The 25402-nt window shown below is 45.6% G+C and overlaps 1 protein-coding gene across 1 annotated transcript in view; it reads right to left on the minus strand.

Moving 5' to 3' along the window:
* Positions 1-13380: 13380 nt before the first annotated feature.
* Positions 13381-25402, minus strand: part of ITPKB (inositol-trisphosphate 3-kinase B) — a 77316-nt gene continuing 65294 nt past the window's right edge. Inside the window, exons 6-8 of the mRNA XM_018568429.1 lie at positions 21355-21456; positions 21083-21154; positions 13381-13604 (exon numbers count right to left, since the gene is read on the minus strand). Of these exons, the coding sequence (XP_018423931.1) occupies positions 13389-13604; positions 21083-21154; positions 21355-21456 (390 nt within the window). The 3' untranslated portion in view covers positions 13381-13388. The remainder of the gene's footprint in view (positions 13605-21082; positions 21155-21354; positions 21457-25402) is intronic.

Consider the following 25402-nt stretch of genomic DNA (forward strand, 5'->3'; position numbering starts at 1 on the left):
ACAGCTTTAAGTTGGCTAAGTCTGACATCTAGTGGCCATAAGTGGTACTGCAGTTTTATATTTGCTATGTGCTACATGTTGCCAAACGTATTGAGACACGGTCACCCCTCCAAATCATTGGATTCAGGTGTTCCAATCACCTCCATGGCCACAGGTGTATAAAATCACGCACCTAGACATGCAGACGCTTCTACAAACATTTGTGAAAGAATGGGTCGCTCTCAGGAGCTCAGTGAATACAAGCGTGGTACCGTGATAGGTTGCCAACTGAGCAATAAGTCCATCCGTGAAATTTCCTTGCTACTAAATATTCCGCGGTCACCTGTTAGTGGTATTATAACAAAGTGGAAGCAACTTGGAACAACAGCTGCATCCAAGCCTTACATCACTAAGTGCAATGCAAAGCGTGGGATGCCGTGGTGTAAAGCACGCCGCCACTGGATTCTAGAGAAGCGGAGACGTGTTCTCTGGAGTGACGAATCACGCTTCTCTGTCTGGCAATCCGATGGACGTGTCTGGGTTTGGCGGTTGCCAGGAGAACGGTACTTGCCTGACTGCATTGTGCCAAGTGTAAAGTTTGGTGGATGGGGGATTATGGTGTGGGGTTGTTTTTCAGGGGTTGGGCTTCCAGTGAAGGGAACTCTTAAGGCATCAGCATACCAAGACATTTTGGACAATTTCATGCTCCCAACTTTGTGAGAAGAGTTTGGGGATGGCCCCTTCCTGTTCCAACATGACTGCGCACCAGTGCACAAAGCAAGGTCCATAAAGACATGGATGGGCGAGTTTGGGGTGGAGGAACGTGACTGGCCTGCACAGAGTTCTGACCTCACCCGATAGAACACCTTTGAGATGAATTAGAGTGGAGACTGCAAGCCCGGCCTTCTCCTCCAACATCACTACCTGACCTCACAAATGTCAAACATTCCCATAGGACACTCCTAAACCTTGTGGACGCCTTCCCAGAAGAGTTGAAGCTGTTATAGCGGCAAAGGGCGGGCCAAATCAATACTGAACCCTAAGGACTAAGACTGGGATGCCATTACAGTTCATGTGTGTGGCAGGTGTCCCAATACTTTTGGCAATATAGTGTAGACATGGACATGACCTTTATTTAATAAAAAATCTAAATGAGTGAGCAGGAAGGTTTTTTTTTTATTGTTAAATTTAAATACTTTGTCTCCTCAGCAATAAACTATTCTTACCCGCTCTTCACAAACGGCATACGTGGTACACTGAGCTGTACATTCAGAGCTCAGTGTATAGTTCTGCTGGGTGTCAGGATGAATGAACTCCTGTACTCATTATGTAGTTCCAAGTTAAGTCCTCCCAGCCTAGGCAGTTAGGATGGCCAAGGATCCTGCACCCGGAGGAAGCCAGCAAAAAGATGATGGTGCCAGCAGGGGAGCTTGGGGACCAGGCATTATAGAGCCATTTACAAAATAACTGCATACAGCTGTTTTATACATACTGTACATACTGTTTCTTCCTTGTTGGCTATCATCAGTGCAGTGCATTGAATGGGCACCATGGCTTCTATTTAGCTTTAAAAAACTGCTTTCTCAAATTGGGGGTCCCACTTGTAAACAAAAAGTCCATCTGAGTGGAGGTTCATAATATTTAGCAGGTAAAAGAAGAGAAATAAAACCTGATTGCCGGGCTACTATGATAACGATGGTTCATACACCTTACTATATGTCTGGCTACAACATCCTCCCTGCTTTACCTTCTCACTGGAACTCATTTTTTCTCTGTAACTGAGGTCAGCCATCAAATAAACAAATGATTTGAGTCAATGGGGGAAGGAAGGATGACGGAAGCTAAAGGTGAAGTAAGTGTAGTGGATATCCTTACATGGCTGCTATCCAGGGAATGACAGAAGGAAAGGGAGAAATAACGAGCTTACAGCAGTCTCTATACCAGATGTGGGCAACTACGGCCCTCCAGCTGTGATTTATCTACAAACTCCATCATGCCTCTGGGAGTTATACCTGTTTCTGTCAGTCTTGCAATGTCTCATGGGACTTGTAGTTCCACAACAGCTGGAGGGCTGGAGTTGTCCAGCCCTGCTCTATACACAGGTACTGTTAAATGAGATTATAATGGGAAATAGAATGGGTCACTTAATTGCACAATTTAATGTGTGCAGAGTCAAGCCACTGGTTCTTTCCATCAGTGGTCCAGCATGCAGTACATATCTTCCCTTCACTCCCTTTTCCATTTCCTACTGGGAGCAAAAGGAAATCCCAGTACTAGGCATGGAGAGCATTTCATTCACTTCCCTCTCTCCCACATGACAGTACTGGTGCTTTGTGATTGGCTGCTTAGGCACTCAGCACTGTCATTATCTCTTCACGCCGTACAGATGAATGGAGTGTCAGGGGTGCAAAGGGATGGTAAGTACTGTGTATACAGCTGGTAGGCATAGCATTGTTTTGGGCAATTCAGAGGTTCATGTTAAGCCCAACTCCTAACTACTTGAGGATTTTAGATGTAGGAGGAATGCCCTGTTTCAACAAAGTTTCCAGGGTATATTTCCTACATACTGCTCCTTTATCCCTGCTGCTACTCCCCCTCCATTATTATGTCATCCATCAAAATGACAGCCAGGAAATTCTATGCATTACATTAAAGGAGCAACTGTTAAAATCCAGCAGCTTCTATGTAAAATGATACTTGCAAGTGTAATTTAGTAATCCAGCACAGCAATGTATTGTTACATGGCATTTGCTGTTTCATTCCTATATAGATGAAAGGTGTGACATTAGATCTGCATATGACATAAAGCTTTTTTTTTTTTAATCAAATTTATTCCTATTGCACCCATTATTTACCCTAAAAAAACAATGTATTACTTTGTTATCTTGAGTAATGAGTAATAAAGTTATCACCAAATGAACAAGCTCATAGTGGAACTGTTGGTTGATCTGGTCCATAAGGATGAAGTAGTTAGAAAAGAAAAATACATTGCTGTGCACCTGTTAAAATAAAATAACACTTTAAAGGAGAACTATGAGGTGAGTGCTTTTCGCTCACCTCATAGTTCTAGCCGACCTGTGACAAGGAAACTGTCACAGGTTGGCTCAGTAGATCGGGAAGTGAGCGAACACATACCGCAGAGAGCCGTGACAAGGGAGTGACTGGATTCTCCCCTCCCCTGTCCGATCCTCTAGTGCTGACTGGCGGAATGGACGGGGGAGGGAGCGGGTACAGCTGGCTCTGCCTCTAGATAGGCAGAGCCAGCTGTCACTCACGCAGCTGGGGAGATCCAGACATAATTGTCGAGATCCGTTTCAGCTGCGGCGTCTCAGTATATCGCGAGCTGTAGCTCACGTTACACTGAGCTTTGGGTGACGGGAAAAGCCATGACCCCATAGTTCTCCTTTAACACTTGAATATTTTCTCAACTTCCTTGTCATCACTTTTTATATAGGGAAAGCCGCCTTCTTGCCTCTACACAGACCTAGTGCTTCTTATAGTAAATCTGTTCCCGATTTAGTATTTATATTAAATAAACTTTTCATCCAAAATATACAATATTTCACTTTTTTCAAATGCTAAAATAAAGAAAAATGATTGTAAAAAACAAAAACAATAATGGGTTTACTTGGCTTTCTATGCTTAAAGGCTTATTCACTAAGCTGCCAATGGCAGTCGAGTGAATAACTGAGCCGAAGTGAAGTGAGCCGAACAACATTCAGCTATACACTTCGGCTCAGTACGGCTGATTTCAGCCGTACATCGGCTACCTTCAGCTGCACTTCGGTCAGCCGAACATGCTCTGCTGAGCCTATGTGCAGAAGGACTTCGACTCAGTCGATCCAACATCTGGATCGGCTGAGCCGAAGCTCCGGCAACTCACTGGCTGCTGTTCACCCCTATTTTCATCTGGGCCAAACGGCAGTGAGTGAATAGCCGAATGCCGCCGACATTCAGCTCGGCTATTCTGCTTGGTACGTCCGTGGTACCGAGCAGAATACGAAATCAATAGGGGGAAAAAAGATTTTTAATATGTAAATAAATATTACATTTAAAAAATAAATAAAGATTAAAAAAACAAGAAACAATTGGGTGGAGCTAGCAGTGACAGTTAGCTCCGCCTAACTGTTTTCTATTGGCCGACACCTGCTAGAGTCTTCTAGCAGGTCCCACCCAATGAATAACAACTGGGCGGAGCTGGCCGTGACGTCGCTCCGCCCAGTTGTCATTGTTTAATGACATTTCAGTGTCTCCAGGTCATTTGGAGACGCCGATCTGTCATTACAACTGGGCGTAGCCAGCCGTGAGATCACGTCTGGCTCCGCCCAGCTATCATTTGTGGGGCCTTCGGCAGGCCGTTCTCCCCGCTTAGGCTGACACTTCGGCTCAGTCGAGCCAAAGCATATGCCTTCGGCTCGGCTGAGCCGTTTGGCCGCCTTCTGCAGCTGTACGGGCTATAGTGAATAGCCCGTACAGCAGCCCTTTGGTTCCACTGAACTGAAGGGCGCCTGCAACCGAAGCTAGCCGAAGGATCAGCCGAAGCTACAGCTGGATCCTTTGGCAGCTTTGTGAATAGACCCCTTAGAAATTCCTCTTAGTCTGGGGGTAGGAGGGGTATTTTCTTTGTCCAAAACGTTTTCATTAATAGCAGTCCCTCTTTCTTGTGTGTGGTGGTGGTAGGGAGTGCTAGTTAGAAGGATCTGTTGCAAGCAGCACAGTGAAGGGTGCACTGACTGGTGGCTAAAAAAAAATCAGAAGTACTACAGAAAGGAAAAATATGTCAATTTCTGACCAAAAATGTTTTCTGTTTTTTTAGTTTGCAGATCCAGTCAGGTTGAGAAACCAGAGTATTGCATAGAAGATCTCCAGCACTCACAAGGTATAAAGTGTAATTGTCCGTACTTCTTTGTTGAACACGCATCACTTGAGTCATCAAAGCCAACGTTTCGGGCCGTGAAGGGTCCCTTCATCAGGGCGACATAGTTAGAGAGTCCAGGGAACCTGTGCTCTGGAGTAAAGTCATTTTTTTTCAGTAGAATAAGGGCAGACTAGAACCCCTTTCAGAATTGTATTACTGTCGGTGTCCCTGCTGCAGAATGTGGTCACCTGGGCAGAAAGCGAGGTTCCTATATATCCTTAATCAGGACTATCCCTATAATGAGGCAGCCTGAGATGGTTGCCTCAGGTGGCATCTCATTGGGGGGAGGCAGGTGTGAGGGGGGGGGGCAATCACAGTGTCCCAGGTTAATACATTTTAACAACCTGTGATGCTCTGTCTGGCATCCTGCTCAGCTCCTGGCAACCAATGACATCAGTGAGCTGGTTGGGACGCCGGACAGAGCCGCAGAGAGCACACCCCCTTCCACGCCACGGCGTCCTGCCAAGCTCCTGGCAATCAGTGACACGTGTTTGCATTTCTATATGGATAATACAAAATCACCTGCACTCTATACAGCGTACAGACCTTGAGTAAGAGGTTGGTGCTTGAAGTGACAACACAGATGGCGCCGTGTATTATGGACTGCATTTCTATATGCGCGTATGTGGGGGCGGAGGTCTTTAAAACATTTTTTGTGTAAAAAAAATGACCTCAAGTCAGATAGATATATAGGAGGAGCAGCACAGGGGGTGGGGGGCACATGAAGGTGTCTTATCACCAGCAGGACGCACATTGATCATGGAGTGTGTACATGGAAAACCAGAACACACACTCCAAAATTATGAATGTTGAGCCTGAAATGACAATGTTTACCACTAGATGGAGACATAGCTCATCTTATGGAAGCATGGCAGAAATATTCTATGTATACTATCTGTAACGTACTACCCGAAAGAGCTTGGAGGATTTATGCAGATTCCTTTCAAGCAGTTATTAGTGTTGCAGGGGAGTTTATTTGCATATGTTTTAATATTCAATAAGATACGGTGTGAACGGGGCCTTAGTGTAGATTGTTTTTGTTTTACATGTTTTCTTTATTATGATCAGGAACTAAAATTACAATATAAAAGATGTTTTTTCCATTTTGGTAAATGTAAAACAGTGCATGCTAACATTGTGTCATATCATCTGCAGCCAGCAGGGGGCAGCTCAGGGTAGGGAAACCGCAGGTAACTTTTCACAATGACCTGTCTATTCCTAGCTGCTCTGTAAAATAATAAAACATGTTCGGTGTTCAATAACTCTGAGCGGGCTGACATTTAACACACTGTACTGTATGGCACAGAGGAGCAGCTTTTCCCCCCCTCCCTGCCTTCTGTATTTACACAGGGCCTTATAGAGGTAGTCTTCTCTGGGCGTTGCTCAGCCCAGATGAGGAGCCGCATTGCTGGATTGGTGGGCCTTCGTTGGAGAGCGCCATCGCTTTTAGCTACTGCTGGACCCTCCAAAGCCTTTTTTTCTTTATAGTAGCCGGTATTGAGCCCAAAAGGGAGTAAGTTGGCTGCCATCACTGATGAGGGTCAACACTGAGCAAACAGCACATGGCTGAGACCAGGGCAGCCCCTACTTGAGGCAATATGCTGTTGTTCAGGAAGGGGGGGAATTGGATGAGGGAGGGCGGGGGTGGTGGTGCTGTCTGGTCACTTGGGGGACTTGGGGGGTTATTGTGCAGAGTTGTTATGGGGGGTGCATGCAAATGTTGGACTGCTGGCTCTATCCGGCATCCCTCTCAGCTCACCGATATCACCGTTTGCCAGGAGCCTGTTGGGACGCTGCTGGCAACCAGTGACGTCAGTGAGCTGGGCGGGATCCGCACAGAGCATCACAGGTTGCTAAGACCTGCTCCCCAGTGAGCTGCTGCCTCATTATAGGGATGGCCCTGATTGAAACACATCTACAGCAGAGGCATATAATACTATCAGTCCTACAGGCCCCATAAAGGCGCCCACACACCTTGCGATAATTGTACGATAATCGCGGGAAATCCCGCAATCGTACGATAATCGCAAGGTGTGTGGAAGGCGTGCGACCGATTCTACTGTACGGTCGCACGACTTTAGTCTTTCGAGCATGTTCGAAAACCCGCCGAGAATCGTACAAGTGTACACTGCCCATTCAGCATTGCGGTCATCGGAAGCCCACCACTCAGCGGGGCAGGCTTGCGATTATCGCAAGTACGATCTGCCTGTCCAAGATGGGCAGATTGTACGTTTTTTTAATTACCTTACAACCATCGCAAAACAAAATTCTTGCGAGGGTTGTAAAGTGTATGGCCACCTTAACCCGCTGAGATTTGTACGATTCCCGGCGGGTTTTCCAGCCTGCTTGTTCGACGGAAGACGCGCGACCGTACAGTAGAAACAGTCGCACGCCTTCCATACACTTTGCGATTATCGTACGATCGTGGGATTTCCCGCGATTATCGTACGATAATCGCACAGTGTATGGGCACCTTTACACATCATCAGCTTACCGAACAGGTGCTGCAAATGCAAGCCTGATTTCAGCCTGCAGTCAATGAGGGCCACCTCAGTAACGAAGAGTGAATGCGGGAAGCCGGCTTTGGGGAAACGGAAAGTGATTTCAGGACTTTTGTTGGACACCCGGGAGCCCCGAAGGGTCTCTTCATGTATTTGTTGCCTTTGTTATCTCTCTTGGATGGCTGTGGCCTTTTGTCTCTTTCATATGATGGTGTCAGAAGTGTGACTTCCTGTCTCCGAGCCTCTGAGGATATCAGAACTACCTGGTGCTGTGGTTCCTTCTACTGATACGTGTGCCACATTCTCTGTATCTGATTCAACCGTCAACAACTGAGCAATCGCTGTTCCTTCCCTTGTGGCCAAATACTTCTACCACTGCCGCTATAAACGCCCCGAGCAGAAGTCAGAGGCTGCAGGATGCTTCGGCTCTCATCCAAGCATTGCTGTAGTGCTCCAGTCCATAGCGTCTCCCTGTTGTCAATAATCTGGGACCCCCCTGATGGGGCTGGAGGAGAGGAATTCCCAGACATGCCCACTGCAGGCTCATTGCTGCCTCTCACATACACAATGATGCATCAAGGTATCAGAGCTAAAAGGTTTCTCACAGCCAGCAGCCTGCCCTGGAAGTCTGGATCTGGGAAATCCCATAGGAAGCGTAGCAGGGGGACACACTCAGCACAGATGTGAGGAGCTCTCTGGAATCTGCTTGCTGTATATATATTAAATATATCATATCAGAGTATATTGATACTGATTTAAAGTATATCCAGGGGTGTCCCTCGCTGCCTTATTATAGGGACCGCCCTGACTATATCTAAGCCAAATTACAAACATATGATATGTTCTAGCTTACCAGTCCTCAGATGTTGAGCTGTGTAAATCTTGGGACTGGATGGACAGAGATACGTATTATTCGGCAGGTGAAACAGCTCCTTTGTATGTATGGTATCGGTGTGTTTGCCTAAAGTTTAGCTTTAAAGGAGAACTATGGTGTTAAGGCTTTTCCCCATAGTTCTCCTTAGGGTAACGGGGGAACACAAACTAGCGTCCTCCCGTCACCTTAAGCTCAGTATACCGCTACTGCTCGCGGTATACTGAGACTCTGAAGCGGACCCGACAATTATGTCTGTATCCGCCCAGCTGCGTGAGTGACAGCTGGCTCTGCCTATCTAGAGGCAGAGCCATCTGTACCCGCCCCCTCCCCCGTCCGATCCACCAGTCAGCTCTGGTGGATCGGAGCGGGGAGGGGGGAATCCAGCCCCTCCCCTGTCACGGCAGAGAGCTGTGACAGGATCGAGAGGTGAGCGAACGCCGGTGTGTGTTCGCTCACCTCCCGATCTACTGAGCCGACCTGTGACAGTCTCATTGTCACAGGTCGGCTAGAACTATGAGGTGAGTGAAAAGCACTCACCTCATAGTTCTCCTTTAAAGAGGAACTCCACCTATATAAAAAAATGTTACCCTTGCAGTGGGGCTACCCCTGCACCACAAGGGTTAACTGCTCATTTGGCTCTAGTGGCCGGAATAAAGAAGATAACCTGATCCTCAGTCCTGCAACACTCAGCGCTCTGCTCTCCCGCTGTGGTATGTCCTCACATCTAATAGAGGTGAACGAACCTGCATTAGATGTGATGATGTCACGGGTCCAAAGACCACTGGGACCTGGGAGAGAAGAGGCCTGCGGGAACGGGTCTAGCAGCCCGGTAAGGACCAAGGATCAGGTGAATATATCTGCTTTCATCCAGCCCTCTAGACAAAATGAGCCCTCAGCCTTTTTCAGTGTAGGGGTAGCACTGCAAGGGTTAATTTCTGGAGTTCCTCTTTAAACAAGAGATGTTATGTCACCATTTAAATGCAATGTATTTATTTATTTCATTGTGCTGCCACATATCATGTATGTATGTATTGTTTGGTATGTTGCCATCTTGTGGTCATTTTGTGTATTGCACCCCTTTTTCCTGTGTTTCCTCCCCTTGTATAATGGGAGACCTCGCTCTTCCTGTTTGTTTCATTCAGCCATTTTGTGGCCACATGAGGAGAGGAAGGCATTACCCTTTTATGACCTGCAAATACCATCATTTCAACCATCAGCTGCATCCTATTGTCTGTTTGTAACCTGCTGCATTCAATAAATATAGTGTTATTTTACAATGCCAGACGGGGAGTGTGCTGCCACAATAGTTGTATAACATATGTCAATTTACAGTCATAGTTAATATTCATACAAATGTGAGATGAGAATTTATATAGTTTTATTTCCCTTAAGCCATCTGTTCATTGATAGTGTACGGCTAATTCATATACTGACATCTTGTGGTCATTCTGGTTATTGCACTGTGTTCCCTCCCAGCTATGATGTATTTCCCCTTGTGTGTAATGTACCGTCCTTCTTCTTCTTCTCCACTAGTCTAGTGTCATGGCTGACAGTAACGTGACCACATATTAATCTGCATTGCATGCTTGGAAACATTACCATCTCTGACCTTCAAATACCGTCTGTTCATTCATCTGCTGTATCCTGTTGTCTGCTGTAACCTGCTGCACTTTATGGATGAAAAGGTATTTGGTGAGTTCAGCTATCTGATAAGGATTGTCCGCAGTGATTATATCTGCTTCTACAGGCCGGGCATAGAGGTCTCAGCAAGGGTTAAATCACTAATACAACAATCGAACACAGAAAAAATAAAACCAACAGGTGGGTAAGGCACTTCTAATGTATAGGATGTATGTATACAGACACGCAGACTTCTCTCTGTGTGATCATGTAAACTCGGGGGGGCGGGGGAGAGATAATAAAACAGCAAACCCACATCTACAAAACCGTGCTGCAGATAAACGCCCCTCAGCGTCACGCCGTTCAACCTTACGTATTGTACGGCAGAAAAGTGAAATCATTAAACGTCAAAATATTATTTAACTCATTTTGTTTTTCATTTTCTGTCTGAATCTAAGATTCATTTTTGGGAGGGAATTGTTCAGATTCTGATTGCAGCATTATGAAACTATGGACACTGCGGGATCCAGATACAAACAAGAGCGTTCAATAGGCTCAGCTGCATCGTGCTGCTAATACAAAGCATACTTATAGGGGTGTATTTATAAACAATTTGGAAACAAAAATGTATGTTATTAGTATATTTTATTTCCAGGTAGAATATAATATCAGGAAAATACCACATTGTGGCCACTAGATGGAGCTGGGGAGCATAGGAAAACACATATTCATTTCCTGTGCTCCTCAGCTCCATGAGAGTTTCCATGGCTCTTCAGATATTTTTTATAAACACATCTCATGATGTCCAGGCCATGACCCAAATTTACCCCAAAACCCCCTCCCCCCTGTAGATCATGTCCCAGCATTACTTTTTTCTTGTACCTTGTTCCACTTTTTACACTCCTTGTGACATCATCACCAGGCTTGTAATTCTTGAAGGCAGCTGCTGGGAGCTCAGTTTGTTTTGTTGTAGTACAGCCCCCCTAGAACTACATCTCCCAAGAGCTCTTCCCCTATACACAGCATGTGGGAAGGCTCTTGGGAGTCAAGGCAGCTGCATTATTTTGCTGTGTGTAGAGAGGGACAGAGATTAGGAATCATGATGTCACCTGCACTGGAGGGAGCTCTGAAGCAGCATATACCCCAGAAAAAGATTTTGAATCAGGGTGCAGTCACAGCTATATGCAATGCATTGTGTTGGGTCCATCAAACTCAGCTATAAGGACCTTCCATGTAGAGATGACAGAACTGGACGGCAGTGAAACAGCCCAATACATGTATGTGATCTGTCCATACCGTCTTGTGATTCATGCGCCCAGACAGCACAGCCAGGCCCTGGACCTCTCAGCAGGTAAATAATTCCACCAAGCAAGCAAAGCTGATGATTTTCCACTGCTGGTTATACGGCGATGGTCACATGACGCTCTGTAACATGAAGGTTCATATGTGACGGGTTCGAGGAGCCTGACATATGGTGAACGTGCCGCGCTGAATGAAGAGGAAGCTCGCTGGAATTCCTTTGCATTGTTCTCCTGAATTTAATCATAAACAGGGACGATGATCCCTCCAGCTGTTCCAAGAGAGGCGGGGCCACCCTGAAATCCTCTAATGGGCTCCGGTGGACCAATATAATGACTCCAGTGCTGAGATGAGGATATCCTGAACACGCACAAGGTCAGGAAACTCTAAGGAAGACCGTTCAGTCCTGACACAAGGAAAGCACATCTGTGGCCTCGTCATGACCAGCTTCGCTTCACTGCTAGGGGGAGGCTAAGGAGTGCGATCTCCTAGCCTAGGGACTGTGATCTCCTAGGGGGAGGCTAAGGAGTGCGATCTCCTAGCCTAGGGACTGTGATCTCCTAGGGGGAGGCTAAGGAGTGCGATCTCCTAGCCTAGGGACTGTGATCTCCTAGGGGGAGGCTAAGGAGTGCGATCTCCTAGCCTAGGGACTGTGATCTCCTAGGGGGAGGCTAAGGACTGCAATCTCCTAGGGGGAGGCTAAGGACTGCGATCTCCTAGGGGGAGGCTAAGGACTGTGATCTCCTAGGAGAGGGGGGGGGGGCTAAGGACTCCTCCTGCAAAAATCTCCTCTTTGAGATGTGCATTAGAAGCTGCAGCAAGTCAGAAAGAGCCCGCCTCATTTCCTGGCTGGAGGACATCCAGCATCATCTAGGACTTTCCATCCCAACCTGACTGCCCCAGGCACTGCCCCTTTTATTTTTGGCTTTCAGTTCACTGCATCACATGTGGGCTTTACCTAGGGTGGTCTGCATGCAAATACAGTGTGCAAAGGAAGTATTTAAAATACCACATTATGGCCACTAGATGGAGCTTAGGAGCAGAGGAAAGAAGTATTTAAAAATACTACCACATTGTGGCCACTAGATGGCGTTGAGGAGCACAGAAAATATCTGTTTCCTATGCTCCTCAGCTCCCTCTAGTGGCCACAATGTGGTATTTTAAATACTTCTTTCCTGTGCTCCTCAGCTCCCTCTAGTGGCCACAATGTGGTATTTTAAATACTTCTTTCCTGTGCTCCTCAGCTCCATCTAGTGGCCACAATGTGGTATTTTAAATACTTCTTTCCTCTGCTCCTCAGCTCCATCTAGTGGCCATAGTGTAGAATTGCCCTGATTTTACATTCAGTTTTGGTTACATTCCTAAAGCCTCACTTTAAATGTAACCATATTGAAATTTAGGGGATCTGGAGTCTGGTGAAGGCTGAACCCACAATGCTATATCACTAATATTCAGTCTGGAAAGAGATATATTAATATAAGGTTGAAGTCCATGTGTCTTTTTTCAACCTAACTATGTAACTACGTAACAACATTCTTTTTTGCCCCTATTTGCACAGAACGGTGTACATTCGGTCTGGCAGGACGAATGGCTGGGCCATTTTTTTTTTATAAATACACCCCTATGTGTCTTCAGAATAACTGTGGCTGAAGAAAAATGCATGGCGCTCCTACTAGCCAATTGGATTGCTCATTTTATTCTCTAACCTGCACCTCAAGAAATCAGAGCTGGCATCAGATTGGCCGCTATGGGACCAGCCAATCGACTTCTCACACTTTTTAAAATGTTTTACATGTAAGGCTTCACTTGGTGACCTTCCTACATACCGGTCACGTCGGTGCAGAGAAGCGCCTCCCTGACGTACCCGTATATCTGAAGGTCACATGACCAAAATGGCCAACTCCACTTTCTTAAAGGGCCAGACAAATTGGAAAAAAAAATCCCAAGAGCACCAATATTTAACTTAAAAATTAGATCGTTAGAAGGGGGATGGGGAGGATGGGGGGTAAAAAGCAGAAGAAACAAAAAGACAAGCCTGCAGCGCCGCAGAAATTCTAAACGCGGTTTTGTTTCTGTTTTCTGAATTAAAAAAAGAATAAAATCAGTCTCTTTGTTTTGTTTTTGTTCTGCTGAGTACCTATTTACAAGAGTTCAGATCACAGATTCCACTTTAAAACCTGCATTTTAGTGGTCCCCTTTAATGGCTGTCTTCCTCAATTGCCATGTCCGTGAGGATATTGATTAGGTTGTCCAGTCCGTACAGGTATCCGTCTTCGCGGTTTCCCTCCACCCAGGCTATTCTGTGGTCCAGGACTTGGCCCTCCGGCAGCGGGGTGGTCTTGCCGAAGTCGATCATCCATACTTTAGCCTGCTCCTTCTTGTCGTGGACGAAGAGCAGGGAGCTCCCGATCACCTGCAGGGGGGGGAGGGAGACAAAGCATGAGAGAGTCCCGGAATTCACAGCTTCTGCCTATTGGACAATTTACAATAATGTGTTGCTTTGACTTATTTTTTACAGATATACCCTGACCTGGATGAATGAGAACCTTCATAGACATATCACAGCCAGGCAATTAGCAGGTTTTGATAAAACTAACCCTTGCAGTGGCTCTTCCCCAACGCTGAAAGGGTTAAGTGCTGGTTTTGTCTAGGGGCTGGATGAAAGATGATATACTTACCTCATCCTCAATCTCGTATGGTTGCTAGACCAGTCCCTGCAGCCTCTTCTCCCCCCGGGCTCCATCGGTCTAAGGACCCGTGACATTATCACGTCTAATGCAGGGCCATCTACCTGCATTGGATGTGAGGATGCCGAGGGACATACAACAGCCGGAGAAGAGGGGGAGGAGAGGTGAGCGCTCTCCATGGTGCTATTCCCCTTTGCGGATTTGGAAAGACGTGATGACATCAGCACCCCCTGGACCATTGGGGCCCAGCGAGGCCGAGGATCGGGGGAGTATAGATGCTTTATTTGACCCCCCCAGACAAAATGAGCCCTTACCCCCTTGCAGTGCAGAGGCAGATCCACTGCCAGGGTTCACTTTTCAAATCCTCAGAGTTCCTCTTTAAGACCCCGTTCACACCGGGGCTGTTCGATCTCGCGGATTTCTGAACCACCGACATGAACAATCTCATGATCCCATACATTCCTATGGGGACCGTTCATGCGATCGCGCAGCTCTGCGCGATCCGAACCGCCTGCCACCCGAAATGCTCCCTGGGCCTTTCCTTCCGCACGGATTCCATACAGACTTGAATGGAAACACGCTGATCAGGGCCTTTTTGGGCATTTTTAATTGCGTTTCAGCGCTGAAACGCAAATAAAACTGCTCAAAACCGCCCTTTTACATTTGCGCAGAAACCGCTCTGAAACGCATCCGCCCTGGTGTGAATGGGGCCTAACTTTGTTTCCAGTTCCACCGCACAGTGGAAGCTCCCGGCAACGTTCCCCTCATGTTTCAGGATAACGTTCCCTCTGAACATGTCGAAGACACATCTGGGAGATCTATCAAAACTGGAGTTGGCAAAATCTGGAGATTTGCACTGCAGCCAATCACCATCTCTCGGAGCAAACTGAAGAGAGAAGCTGATTGGTTGCCATAAGCAACTTCTCCAGATTCTGTTTGCTCCAGTTTTGATAAATTCCCCCCTTCGTCTTCACTGAGAACCTAATTAAGTAAATTTGTCTTCGTGTTTCTGACATTCCGTGAGCTTCAATAAGCAATTATTCTCCAAATCGTTGTGCCCCCCCCCCTCCGCCCAGCGAACGCACTTGGCACCCTCTTCGCGCCCTGTGAGTGCTGAGCAGGGAACGATGAACGCTCGTCAAGAGATAATGAGACCTTTTCTTGAAGAGCGGATGAGCCCTGAAGGAGGATTCACATAGGTTTTGTTCTAACAAAGAGCCGTGTTCAGCGGGCGGCAGACCTCCGGAATCGAGCGCACCGCGAGCCGACGTGTTTTACACGCCAGGAGCGTGGCCGCCAAACCATAGAACCATCGACCCGACACTTCCGCAAGAATCATTGCTTTCCTGCAGGAGCGACCGCAGATAATAAACGGCAGGAAGCCAAACCAGCCAATCAGAGCTCATCGTTCAATGGCTGATGTCAAATACAATCATGTCAATCTTGACGCTTGCCCCAGCTCTTGGCTGTGTTAAACACAGATCAGCCCCCTATTGCGCCCTCTCATCTTGTGACTTGATACAAAGTTAAAAGAGAACTATAGGGTTAGTGTTTTCCCCCATAGTTCTCTTTAGAGTTCTCTTCATGGGAGGACATCTACTAACCTCCTCCCGTGACCCAAAGCTATCGCCCGCGATATACTGAGAGCGCCGCAACCAGGACGGACCCCGAAGTTACTGCCGAGATCAACACAGCTGTGTGCGTGACAGCGGGCTCTATCTATCTAGAGGAAGGGCCAGCTGTGCCTGTCCCATCCTCCGTTCGTCCCTCCAGTCAGCACTGGAGGATCAGAGAGGGGAGGTGGGGAATCCCTGCGGGGAGCGGTGACAGACAGTCACCACTCACTGCAGGGAGACGATCGGGAAGTGAGTGGATCGGCTGCATGTTTCTGCTCACCTCCCGATCAATAGAGCCGACCTGTGACAGCTTCTTTGTCACACGTCGGCTCTAACTATGAGGATGGGTGGACATCACTCACCTCATACTTCAAATGTACAGTCTGATCACTGGGGGGAGAGGAGACTGAGGAAATGCTTCCTTCTAATCTCAGCCTAGGGAAAGTCACTGGACTGGAGCTCCAGGATGGCTTTTTAATGATACTGTTGCTGTATATGGTGACATATTGGAGATATATAACAGTGATAGATGCTTGCTGGCTGTACATATAAATAACAGGACTTTAGAGTTGCTCAGCCTCTATTAGAAGCGCTTTAATGTTCTTTATTTCCACCGGAGTTTCTCATTATGACCATACAGCCGGCGGACTCAGGCGGTATGATTTCAGGTTTGCTCATTGCACGCTATGGATTATGTTTTAGGTGCATATGAAATAAGCACACGGACTGCACATAGGTGACATTACATAAAGTCAATAGGAAAATGGCTTTGTGTGCCAGAGAGCCATGTGTTGGCATTTCTTTCCCAACCAGGGCTTGCTCCAGGAGTAGCCAGGGGTTCCTTGAGCTATGAGCAATGGCGGATGTGTATTCCGCTGTACAGGGGCAGCTTAGTCCTGGCACTAATGTCACTCAGCATATTCCGCAGCCTCTGCTTTCATATCTCAGGTGAGTATCCACTGGCATCAGTGATCTTCTGAATTGTCTGTATGAGGTATTCTTCTTATCTCTGATCATCCCTGCAAGGCACTACACAGACACTAAGGGGTTAATTTATAACCCTATATACGCTGGGTGGATGCTGTTCACATGGCACTACAGCCACTAGATGGTACTGCAGAGCATAGGAAATTCCTATTCTGCTCAGCGCCATCTAGTGGTGTTAGTACCATGCGAACAACATCTGCCCTAAGGGTTATATATCAATCCCTCAATGTAAGGAGCCACTTGTTCACCAAACACCAAAGATAAATGGACCTTTCTCCCACTGGTCACTGATCTAAGGGGTCCCACTGGCTATCAATCTAAGGGGTTTCTTCTCCCACTGACTATCAAACTAAGGAGGCCAGTCTCTCACTGGCCACCAATCTAAGTGATTTTTCCTCCATTGGCTACCAATCTTAAGGGCCCTTCTCTCACTGGCTACCAATCTAAGAGGGCCCTTCTCTCACTGGCTACCAATCTAACGCGCCCTTCTCTCACTGGCTACCAATCTAAGAGGGCCCTTCTCTCACTGGCTACCAATCTAAGATGGCCCTTCTCTCACTGGCTACCAGTCTAAGGGGTTCCTTTTCCCACTGGCTATCAATCTAAGGGGTCTATCTCCCACTGGCTACCAATCCCACTTCTCCCATTGACTATCAATCTAAGGAGGCCAGTTTCTCACTGGCCACCAATCTAAGGGATTCTTCTTCCATTAGCTACCAATCTAAAGGGCCCTTCTCTCACTGGCTACCAATCTGAAGGGTCCTTCTCTCACTGGCTACCAATCTAAGAGGGCCCTTCTCTCACTGGCTACCAGTCTAAAGGGTTCCTTTTCCCACTGTCTATCAATCTAAGGGGTCTATCTCCCACTGGCTACCAATCCCATTTCTCCCACTGGCTATCAATCTAAGAGGGCCCTTCTCTCACTGGCCACCAATCTAAGAGGGTCCTTCTCTCACTGGCTACCAATCTAAGAGGGCCCTTCTCTCACTGGCTACCAATCTAAGAGGGCCCTTCTCTCACTGGCTACCAGTCTAAGGGGTTCCTTTTCCCACTGGCTATCAATCTAAGGGGTCTATCTCCCACTGGCTACCAATCCCATTTCTCCCACTAACTATCAATCTAAGGGGTTCTTCTCCCACTGACTATCAATCTAAGAGGGCCCTTCTCTCACTGGCTACCAGTCTAAGGGATTCTTCTTCCATTAGCTACCAATCTAAAGGGCCCTTCTCTCACTGGCTACCAGTCTAAGGGGTTCCTTTTCCCACTGGCTATCAATCTAAGGGGTCTATCTCCTACTGACTACCAATCCCACTTCTCCCACTGACTATCAATCTAAGAAGGCCAGTTTCTCACTGGCCACCAATCTAAGGGATTCTTCTTCCATTAGCTACCAATCTAAAGGACCCTTCTCTCACTGGCTACCAATCTGAAGGGCCCTTCTCTCACTGGCTACCAATCTAAAAGGGCCCTTCTCTCACTGGCTACCAATCTAAGAGGGCCCTTCTCTCACTGGCTTTGGTGTGAAGAAAAGAAAGCACCGGAAACAAAACAGAATAATTCCAGACATGATTTTATTTAGAATCTTTCATCATAGAAAGTCAATACGTTTTGGGTGTCTCAGAGTGACCCCCCCCTTCATCATGGTCCGTAGACAGACATCTGAAGCAATTATATTTACTTTCATTCGAACCCCCTAATCATAGTAGTCCAGTATAAGCTTAATTCTACTTCCCCCAGCACTGATGAAAAGATTGGGGGGGGGTCCTTAAAAGCTCCAAATCGCGTTGGATTTTATGGTAGAAGTTTCTAAGTAAAATCAGTTTTTACATTTGGTTTCTGGCGCTTCCTTATCTGAGCTGATAGTTGACGCTTGGCTATCACTCCTGGACAGCTGCCTAAAGTCTTTTTTGGGCCAGCAGTGGATTCCTGCGGCAGATTCCGTGTGAATGAGGCCTAAGGGGAATGATTCCCTCTACTTTTTGTTTTGAATCTTGACTAAAGTACCCACCATGACACAAGACCCAGCACCCCACCCCTTCCCCCTATGTTCTATGTGTCACCCGAACAGGAAATCCTATATCATTACACTGCCAATTAACACATTTTACTGATAAGAAAGTGTTGTTGTAAAAGCAAAACAGATAAAGAATAAGATAAAAAAACGTCCTTCTATTCCTTCCTTCATTTCCTTTCTTCCTCTATTCCTTCCTTCATTTCCCATTCCTTCCTTCATTTCCTTTTTTCCTCTATTCCTTCCTTCATTTCCTTTCCTATCCTCCCTTTCTTCATTTCACGTTTCTTCTCCTTTACTATGCCTTATTTCCCTTTCTTCTTTTTCCTGCCTTCCTTATTCCCTTCCAATCCTTCCTTCTTTCATCCATCCCTGTCTTCATCCATTCCTTCATTCTTCTATCTCTCTCTCCTTCCATACTGTCTTCCTTCCTTTTATCTCCTTGCCTTCCCTTTATCTTCTTTCATCCTTGCTTCCTATACTTCCATCCTTTTTTCATCCCTCTCTTCTTCTATACTGTCTCCCTTCTATCCTTCCTTCCTTTCCTTCCTACCAATTTACCTCAAGTTCAGACAGTTCTAGTGGGTGTGCCGTTATGGAATTCCAATTGAAAATGTTTTTACTTCCTTTTCCTAATTACCCTTCTTCCCTTCCTTCCCTCCTTCTTTCAACTACCATATTTTCTTTCTTTTTTCTTTCTTTCTCTTCCTACCATACTTCCTTCCTTCATTCTTTCATATAATTCTTCCTTCCTTCCTACCATTCTTCCTTCCTTCTTTTCTTTTCCTCCCTCCCTTCCTTCTTTCATGCCTTACTATCATTCTTCCTTCCCTCCTTTATTCCTTCCTACCATTCTTCCTTCCCTCCCTTCTTTCATCCTTCCCTCCTTCATATCATTCTTCCTTCCTTTCCCTTCATTCATTCCTACCCTTCTTCCTTCCTTCTTTCATCCTTCTTTTCTTTCCCTCCCTCCCTTCTTTCATCTTTCTTTCCTCCTTCATTCCGTCCTATCATTCTTCTTTCCCCCTTCCTTCCTTCCTTCTTTCATCATTTTTTCCATCCTTCCTCCCTTCCTTCTTTCACCCTTCTTTCCTTCCTTACTTTTGGAGATCTCTCCAGCAGGGACACACTCCCCGATGAAAACCACCAGATGTTCTGACCGTTCCCCGCTATATGTGAAGGGAAGCATTGGATGTTCTCTGGATGAATCCTGACATTTGTAACAAATAATTCAGCTTTATTTATTTTTTTATACTCCTCTAAGGGGCAGAACAGAAGCCATAATGGGTCGGTTGTGACGGTGATGGAACATTCCACCCGAGCTGCGTGAACTCTGAATTATGGGAGATGGTGACTCTTGATGACCCTCTCTGGAGTTCTGTGAAGGGACGAGTGTCCTGGCGTAAGTCTGGGAATCCTTCCCACGAAAGGGGAACATTCATCTTCTACTACATGTAAACAAACACAGAGCCGGGCGAGAAAACTCATTTTCATCAGCCTGGACCATATTTGTTATGGTTCCGTTGCTAGGTCAGCGCTCTCAGCTCTTCAAGATTATTAGTCGCTGTATATTAAGAGGATGATGTCACCGCATTCCACAACGGACACAAAAAAAAAGGTGTTTCTCGGTGAATCTCACAACCATGGAGCTTAAAGGAGAACTATGAGTGAGTGATTTCCACTCATCCTCATAGTTCAAGCCGAAGTGTGAAAATGAAACTGTCACAGGTCGGCTCAATAGATCGGGAAGTAAGTGAACACATACGGTCGCTCGCTCACTTCTCGATCATGTCCCTGCAGAGAGCCGTGACTGTCACTCACGGCTCCCTGCAAGGATTCCCCCCTCCCTTTTCCGATCCTCCAGCGCTGAATGGAGGAACGGACAGGGAGGGGGCGGGTACATCTGGCTCTGTCTGTAGATAGGCAGAGCCAGCTGTCACTCACGCAGCTGGGTGTATCTCGACAGTAATGTCGGGATCCGTCCCGGCTGCGGCGGTCTCAGTATACCGCGTGCAGTAGCTCGCTATATACTGAGCTTAGGGTCACGGGAGGACGCTAGTATATGTCCTCCCGTGACCCTAAAGAGAACTATGGGGAAAAACACTTACCCCCTAGTTCTCTTTTAAGCCTCTGTGATATTGTTACAACAGAACTCCAGCAATGAATACCAAAATAATAATTTATAACGCACTATAAAACAGCTTTTAAATAAACCGGTTCCATTTTCATTACATACCTTATATTAGACCCAGTACAGACTGTTCTAGATAATGCCCACTGATCTGCAATGCAATAAATGAAAGGGGCGAGCCAGGCACAGTCAGACTGGGATGGAAAGAGCTAGATGATGCTTGACATGAAATGAGGTGGACTATGTCTGTCTTACAACAACTTCTAATGCACATTGTGAGAAGCTCATGTTAGATGCATCATGGTTTTCTCCCGCTGTTCTAGTTTCATTCCAGAACCCAAATACAATTTGTGACTTTACTGGGAATGTTACTTTGTAGACTCCTTTTATAAATATATAAATGATTTATGATAAATTATATAAATGAGGGAAGAAATTATAACGTCATACGTGGCTCACCTCATGGCTCTTAAAGAAAGGCGACTGCTCTAGTGTGGTCCTTATATCCTCCAGGCGACTCAGGTACGATTTCTGTAGACACAGGTTATAATAAGGAGAGCTGTGAGTTTTTATCGGGAGTTGAAGGATGATATTGGATAATATTAAAACAAAGTAAAGCCACTAAGCACTGAGTCACATATCATGGAATCACAAACATTCCGTGCAAGAAAAACACTTGTTATTCTATATGTGCACTGTATTGGATCATTCCAGGAAGCTGTGACACTTACCAAAATTTGAGAGTTCCCCTGTGTGAAGTCCCGGAAGGCCGCCTTAATCTGCTCTGGGCTCTTCGTTTTCTTAAAATCTCTGTTCACTGTCCCGTCTTCCTTCTGAAAAACAATAAATCCCATATGATCAGACAGCCAATTAACACATTTCAGTGGACCAGTAAGTGTTGTTGTAAACCTAAAACTCTCTCCTATCCCTTTCTTCCTCTATTCCTTCCTTCATTTCCTTTCTTCCTCTATTCCTTCCTTCATTTCCTTTCTTCCTCTATTCCTTCCATTTCCTTTCCTATCCTCCCTTTCTTAATTTCCCTTTTCTTCTCTCTACCCATCCTTCATTTCTCTTTCTTCATTTTCCTACCTTCCTTTTTTATCTTCCTATCCTTCCTTCTTTCTTTTACCCCTCTCTTCCTCCATACGGACTTCCTTCCTTCCTTTTTACCTTCTTTCATGCTCCCTTCCTTCCCATACTTCCTTCTTTCAGCCCTCTCTTCCTCCATACTTCTACCCTTTCTTCCTTACTCTGTTCTTTATTTCATCCTTCATTTTTTTCTATTTTCTTTCTTCCTTTTTTCTTTCTCTTCCTTCCTTTCTTTTTTCCTACCTTCTTTCCAATTTACCTCAGGGTGGTCTGTTAGTTCTGGCGAGTGTGCCTTTCTGGAGTCCTGATTCCTAAGGCACATTTCAAATGCTTTTTCTCGTTTTTGCTTATTACCCTTCCTTCCACCTTTCTTCATCTTCTTTCCTTGCTTTTCCTTGCTTCCTTAATATGCCTTCTTTTCCCTTCCTTACCACCTTTCCTTTGTTCCCTCCTTTTTTAATTTCTCTTCCTTCCCTTCTTCATTTCCTTACTTCCTTCTTTCATCCCCCTCTCCCTTTATACTGTCTTCATTCCTTCTATCCTGTCTTCATTACTTTGAACATTATTTCTTCCTTCTTTTATTCTTCCTTCCTTATTTAATTCCTTTCTTGTTTCATTCTTTCGTTTTCTATTCTTTCTCCCTTCTTCCTTCCTCTGTTTCTTCTTTCATCCTTTCCTTCCTTTTTCCTACCTTCTTTCCTTTTTTCCTATCTTACTTCCAATTTAGCTGAAGGTCAGACATTTCTGGGGAGTGTGCCTTTCTAGAATCCTGATTGCTAAGACACATTTGAAAATGTTTTTACTTGCTTTTACTTTTTACCCTCCTTTCCTCTCTCCCTCATTCCTTCATCTTATTTACTTTCTCTTTCTTCCTTTCGTCCTTCCTTTTATCTACCTTCTTTTCCCTTCCTTACCTTCTTTCCTTTGTTCCCTCCCTTTTTAATTTTCCTTCCTTCCCTCTCTTGCTTCCTTCCTTCCTTCCCTTACCCTTCTTTACTTTTGATTTACCTCGTGGTGGTCTGTTAATTTTGGTGAGTGTGCCTTTTTGGAATCCTGATTGCTAATGCACATTTGAAAGTTTTTTTCATCCTTTCCCATATTACCCTTCCTTCTTCCCTCACCTTCTTCTTTATCGTCTTTCCTTTTTCTTCCCTCCTATTTTCCTTTATCTACTTTCTTATCCTCCTTTCTTTGTTCGCTCCTTTCATCATCTACCTTCCTTCCCACCTTGATCCCTTCCTTTCTTTCCTTCTTCCCCCCTTTTCCAAACTCCCTTCCTCACGCTCCCTTCCTCCCCTCTGTTCTTGCTTAGTGTCTTTATTTTACAAAAGTCACAACAAGTCAGCTAATGAGGAGAATGGCTGCTGTAGTATTACTATTAATAGTGTTAATAACAGTATTATTTGCAGTCTTTTTGTCTGCAGAAAGGGTTAACGGACTGATACACAACAACTGTGTTAGAGGTCTGAGTGTGATTGCTCTTTTTAATCAATAAATATAAAATGTTATCACTGTGCCAATTCACCAATCCCCACACTCCACTAATAAAACAATTCCGTACAAAAACCACAAACCTCTTCAGCTCCACCCCAGACCTCAGGATGATGGGCACAGTGGTTAACAAAAAAAGAGTGATCGACTTTAAATCACTTGTATATCTTATGAGGTCCAAACCACTTTCAGGTATGCAAAGGCCTGAAGAGGGGGGGCTTTTTAGAAACAATTTTGCTCTCACAATAAACTTATATAAGAAAATGATTTATTGTTCACAAAAGATTAAAAACAAAGTGTGCTGTCACAGTTCAGAGACTTGTTACAAAGATATCAATGATACCGATGCTGACACAGTATATTGCAATGGTCTAATTACTCATGATTGATTGAGCAGATGGAGTTTTTCTTTGGATATCCCAACATGTTTCGCCTAAATGAGGTTTCCTCAAGAGGATATTAATCCTAAAGAAAAAGCTTATTGTAGACCAGTCAACGAGAAGCCACCCACATGGACAAAAACTGAACCAGATCCTTCAATCTGCGACAGCAAAATGGGAAGGTCGTGTCGGGAAGCAAGTCGCAACAGGAGTAGGACAAAAGGAGGAAGCAATGCGTGTTTTCTATTGCCAGAGATATACTGTGCTTCCCCGAAAATAAGACCTATCCCGAAAGTAAGACCTAGCACTATCTTTAGAGATTCCTGTAATAGAAGACCTACCCCGAAAATAAGACCTAGTTCGGTGGTACGGTAGCATGTGCTTGAGCGCACTGTCCACTGTCTGCACCGCTGGCAGGGTCGTAGGAAGAGCGAGGCGAGGCTGGGAGGGGGCGCAGCCAGGGCCCTGGTATTCTGTCATATGGGGTGGGGGCGGCCTAGAGAGCAACCAGAGTACACGGCAGGGACTGAACGCCTCGCCGAAGCTCCCGCATGCCGCCGTGTCCCGAAATCAGCAGACACTTGTCTGCCTCGGCTTTTGCTTAGAGAGCTGCCGCCGGGCAGAAAACTACATTTCCCAGCAGGCAGCGGCACAGTGCGGCATGGCCAGTGGGGTCGGAGTGAGGTGAGATGAGGTGACTGAGCCTCAGTCACTGAGGGAACTTCTGACATTAAAACATAAAAAAAAAACAATAAGACATCCCCCGAAAATAAGACCTAGTGTGTTTTTTTTGGGGGAAAAAAATATAAGACAGTGTCTTATTTTCGGGGAAACGCGGTAACTTAATATCGTCCAGATATACTACTCCAATGTTTTTTTTCTGAAAGCAGGTACATTTTACAGCCAGTTACACCTGAGCCGGGATGGGGAAATGAATGTCTACAAACTAGAAGGGGCAATCCCTGAGTCAATAAAGAGTCATTAAACTGTATACAATACAGAGTGCTACATCCAGCAAACCATGACACCGCTTCCTCCTCCACTTTACAAGAGGCAAACAGTCTGTGTGACAAAGTTTAGTCTTAGAACAGATCTGGACCGATCATCAGCAAGTAAACAAAACAGAAAACGCAACGCTGCTTTTATCGATAATTATCAGGAAGTTACGTAAATGTGCACAGTGGGTACACACCGGCGAGCTGAGTCACCGAGTAGTTGTTTTTAAAGTTCAAGCTAAATTACACACAGAACCAAAGTCAGAAAAATAACTTTTGTCTCTTAAGGCTAGTTCACACCAAGCGCGGAGCAGGTGCAGAGCAGAGCAGGTGCAGACCAGATCAAAACTGCGTCCAATGTATTCCAATGGTATTTTTAGCTCCAGTTCACATCGGAGCGTCCAGATCCAGAGCAGGTTAAAAAACTGCAGCAGGCCCTATTTTACCTGCTCTGGATCTGCAAATGCATCAAAAACGCATGAAAGCCCATGTTAAACTAAAAAAAATTTTTTTTAGCCAAAAAAGCATCTAAAAGACTAGTGTTCGTGTGCAGAAACCTGACTGGATCTGCTCTGCATTTGGTGTGAACAAGGCCTTATACACCACATGGGCTCTGATTGAGGTTTCAATTAGACAAAGTGAGCTCAAAGGCAGGCAGCTCCTTTTTAGATAACATGTGTTGTCATGTATTAAGCAGACCCTGTTCCCAAACTATTTATTTCAACAAAAATCTTACTATAATATTACATGTCTATAAGGTTATATGAACATTTATATATTTTAGGCATGTTATTTACTTGTAAAAGCCTCCCTCATGTAGACAT

Source organism: Nanorana parkeri, unplaced genomic scaffold, assembly GCF_000935625.1.
Source record: "Nanorana parkeri isolate BGI_ZX_2015 unplaced genomic scaffold, ASM93562v1 scaffold31, whole genome shotgun sequence".
NCBI lineage: Eukaryota > Metazoa > Chordata > Amphibia > Anura > Dicroglossidae > Nanorana > Nanorana parkeri.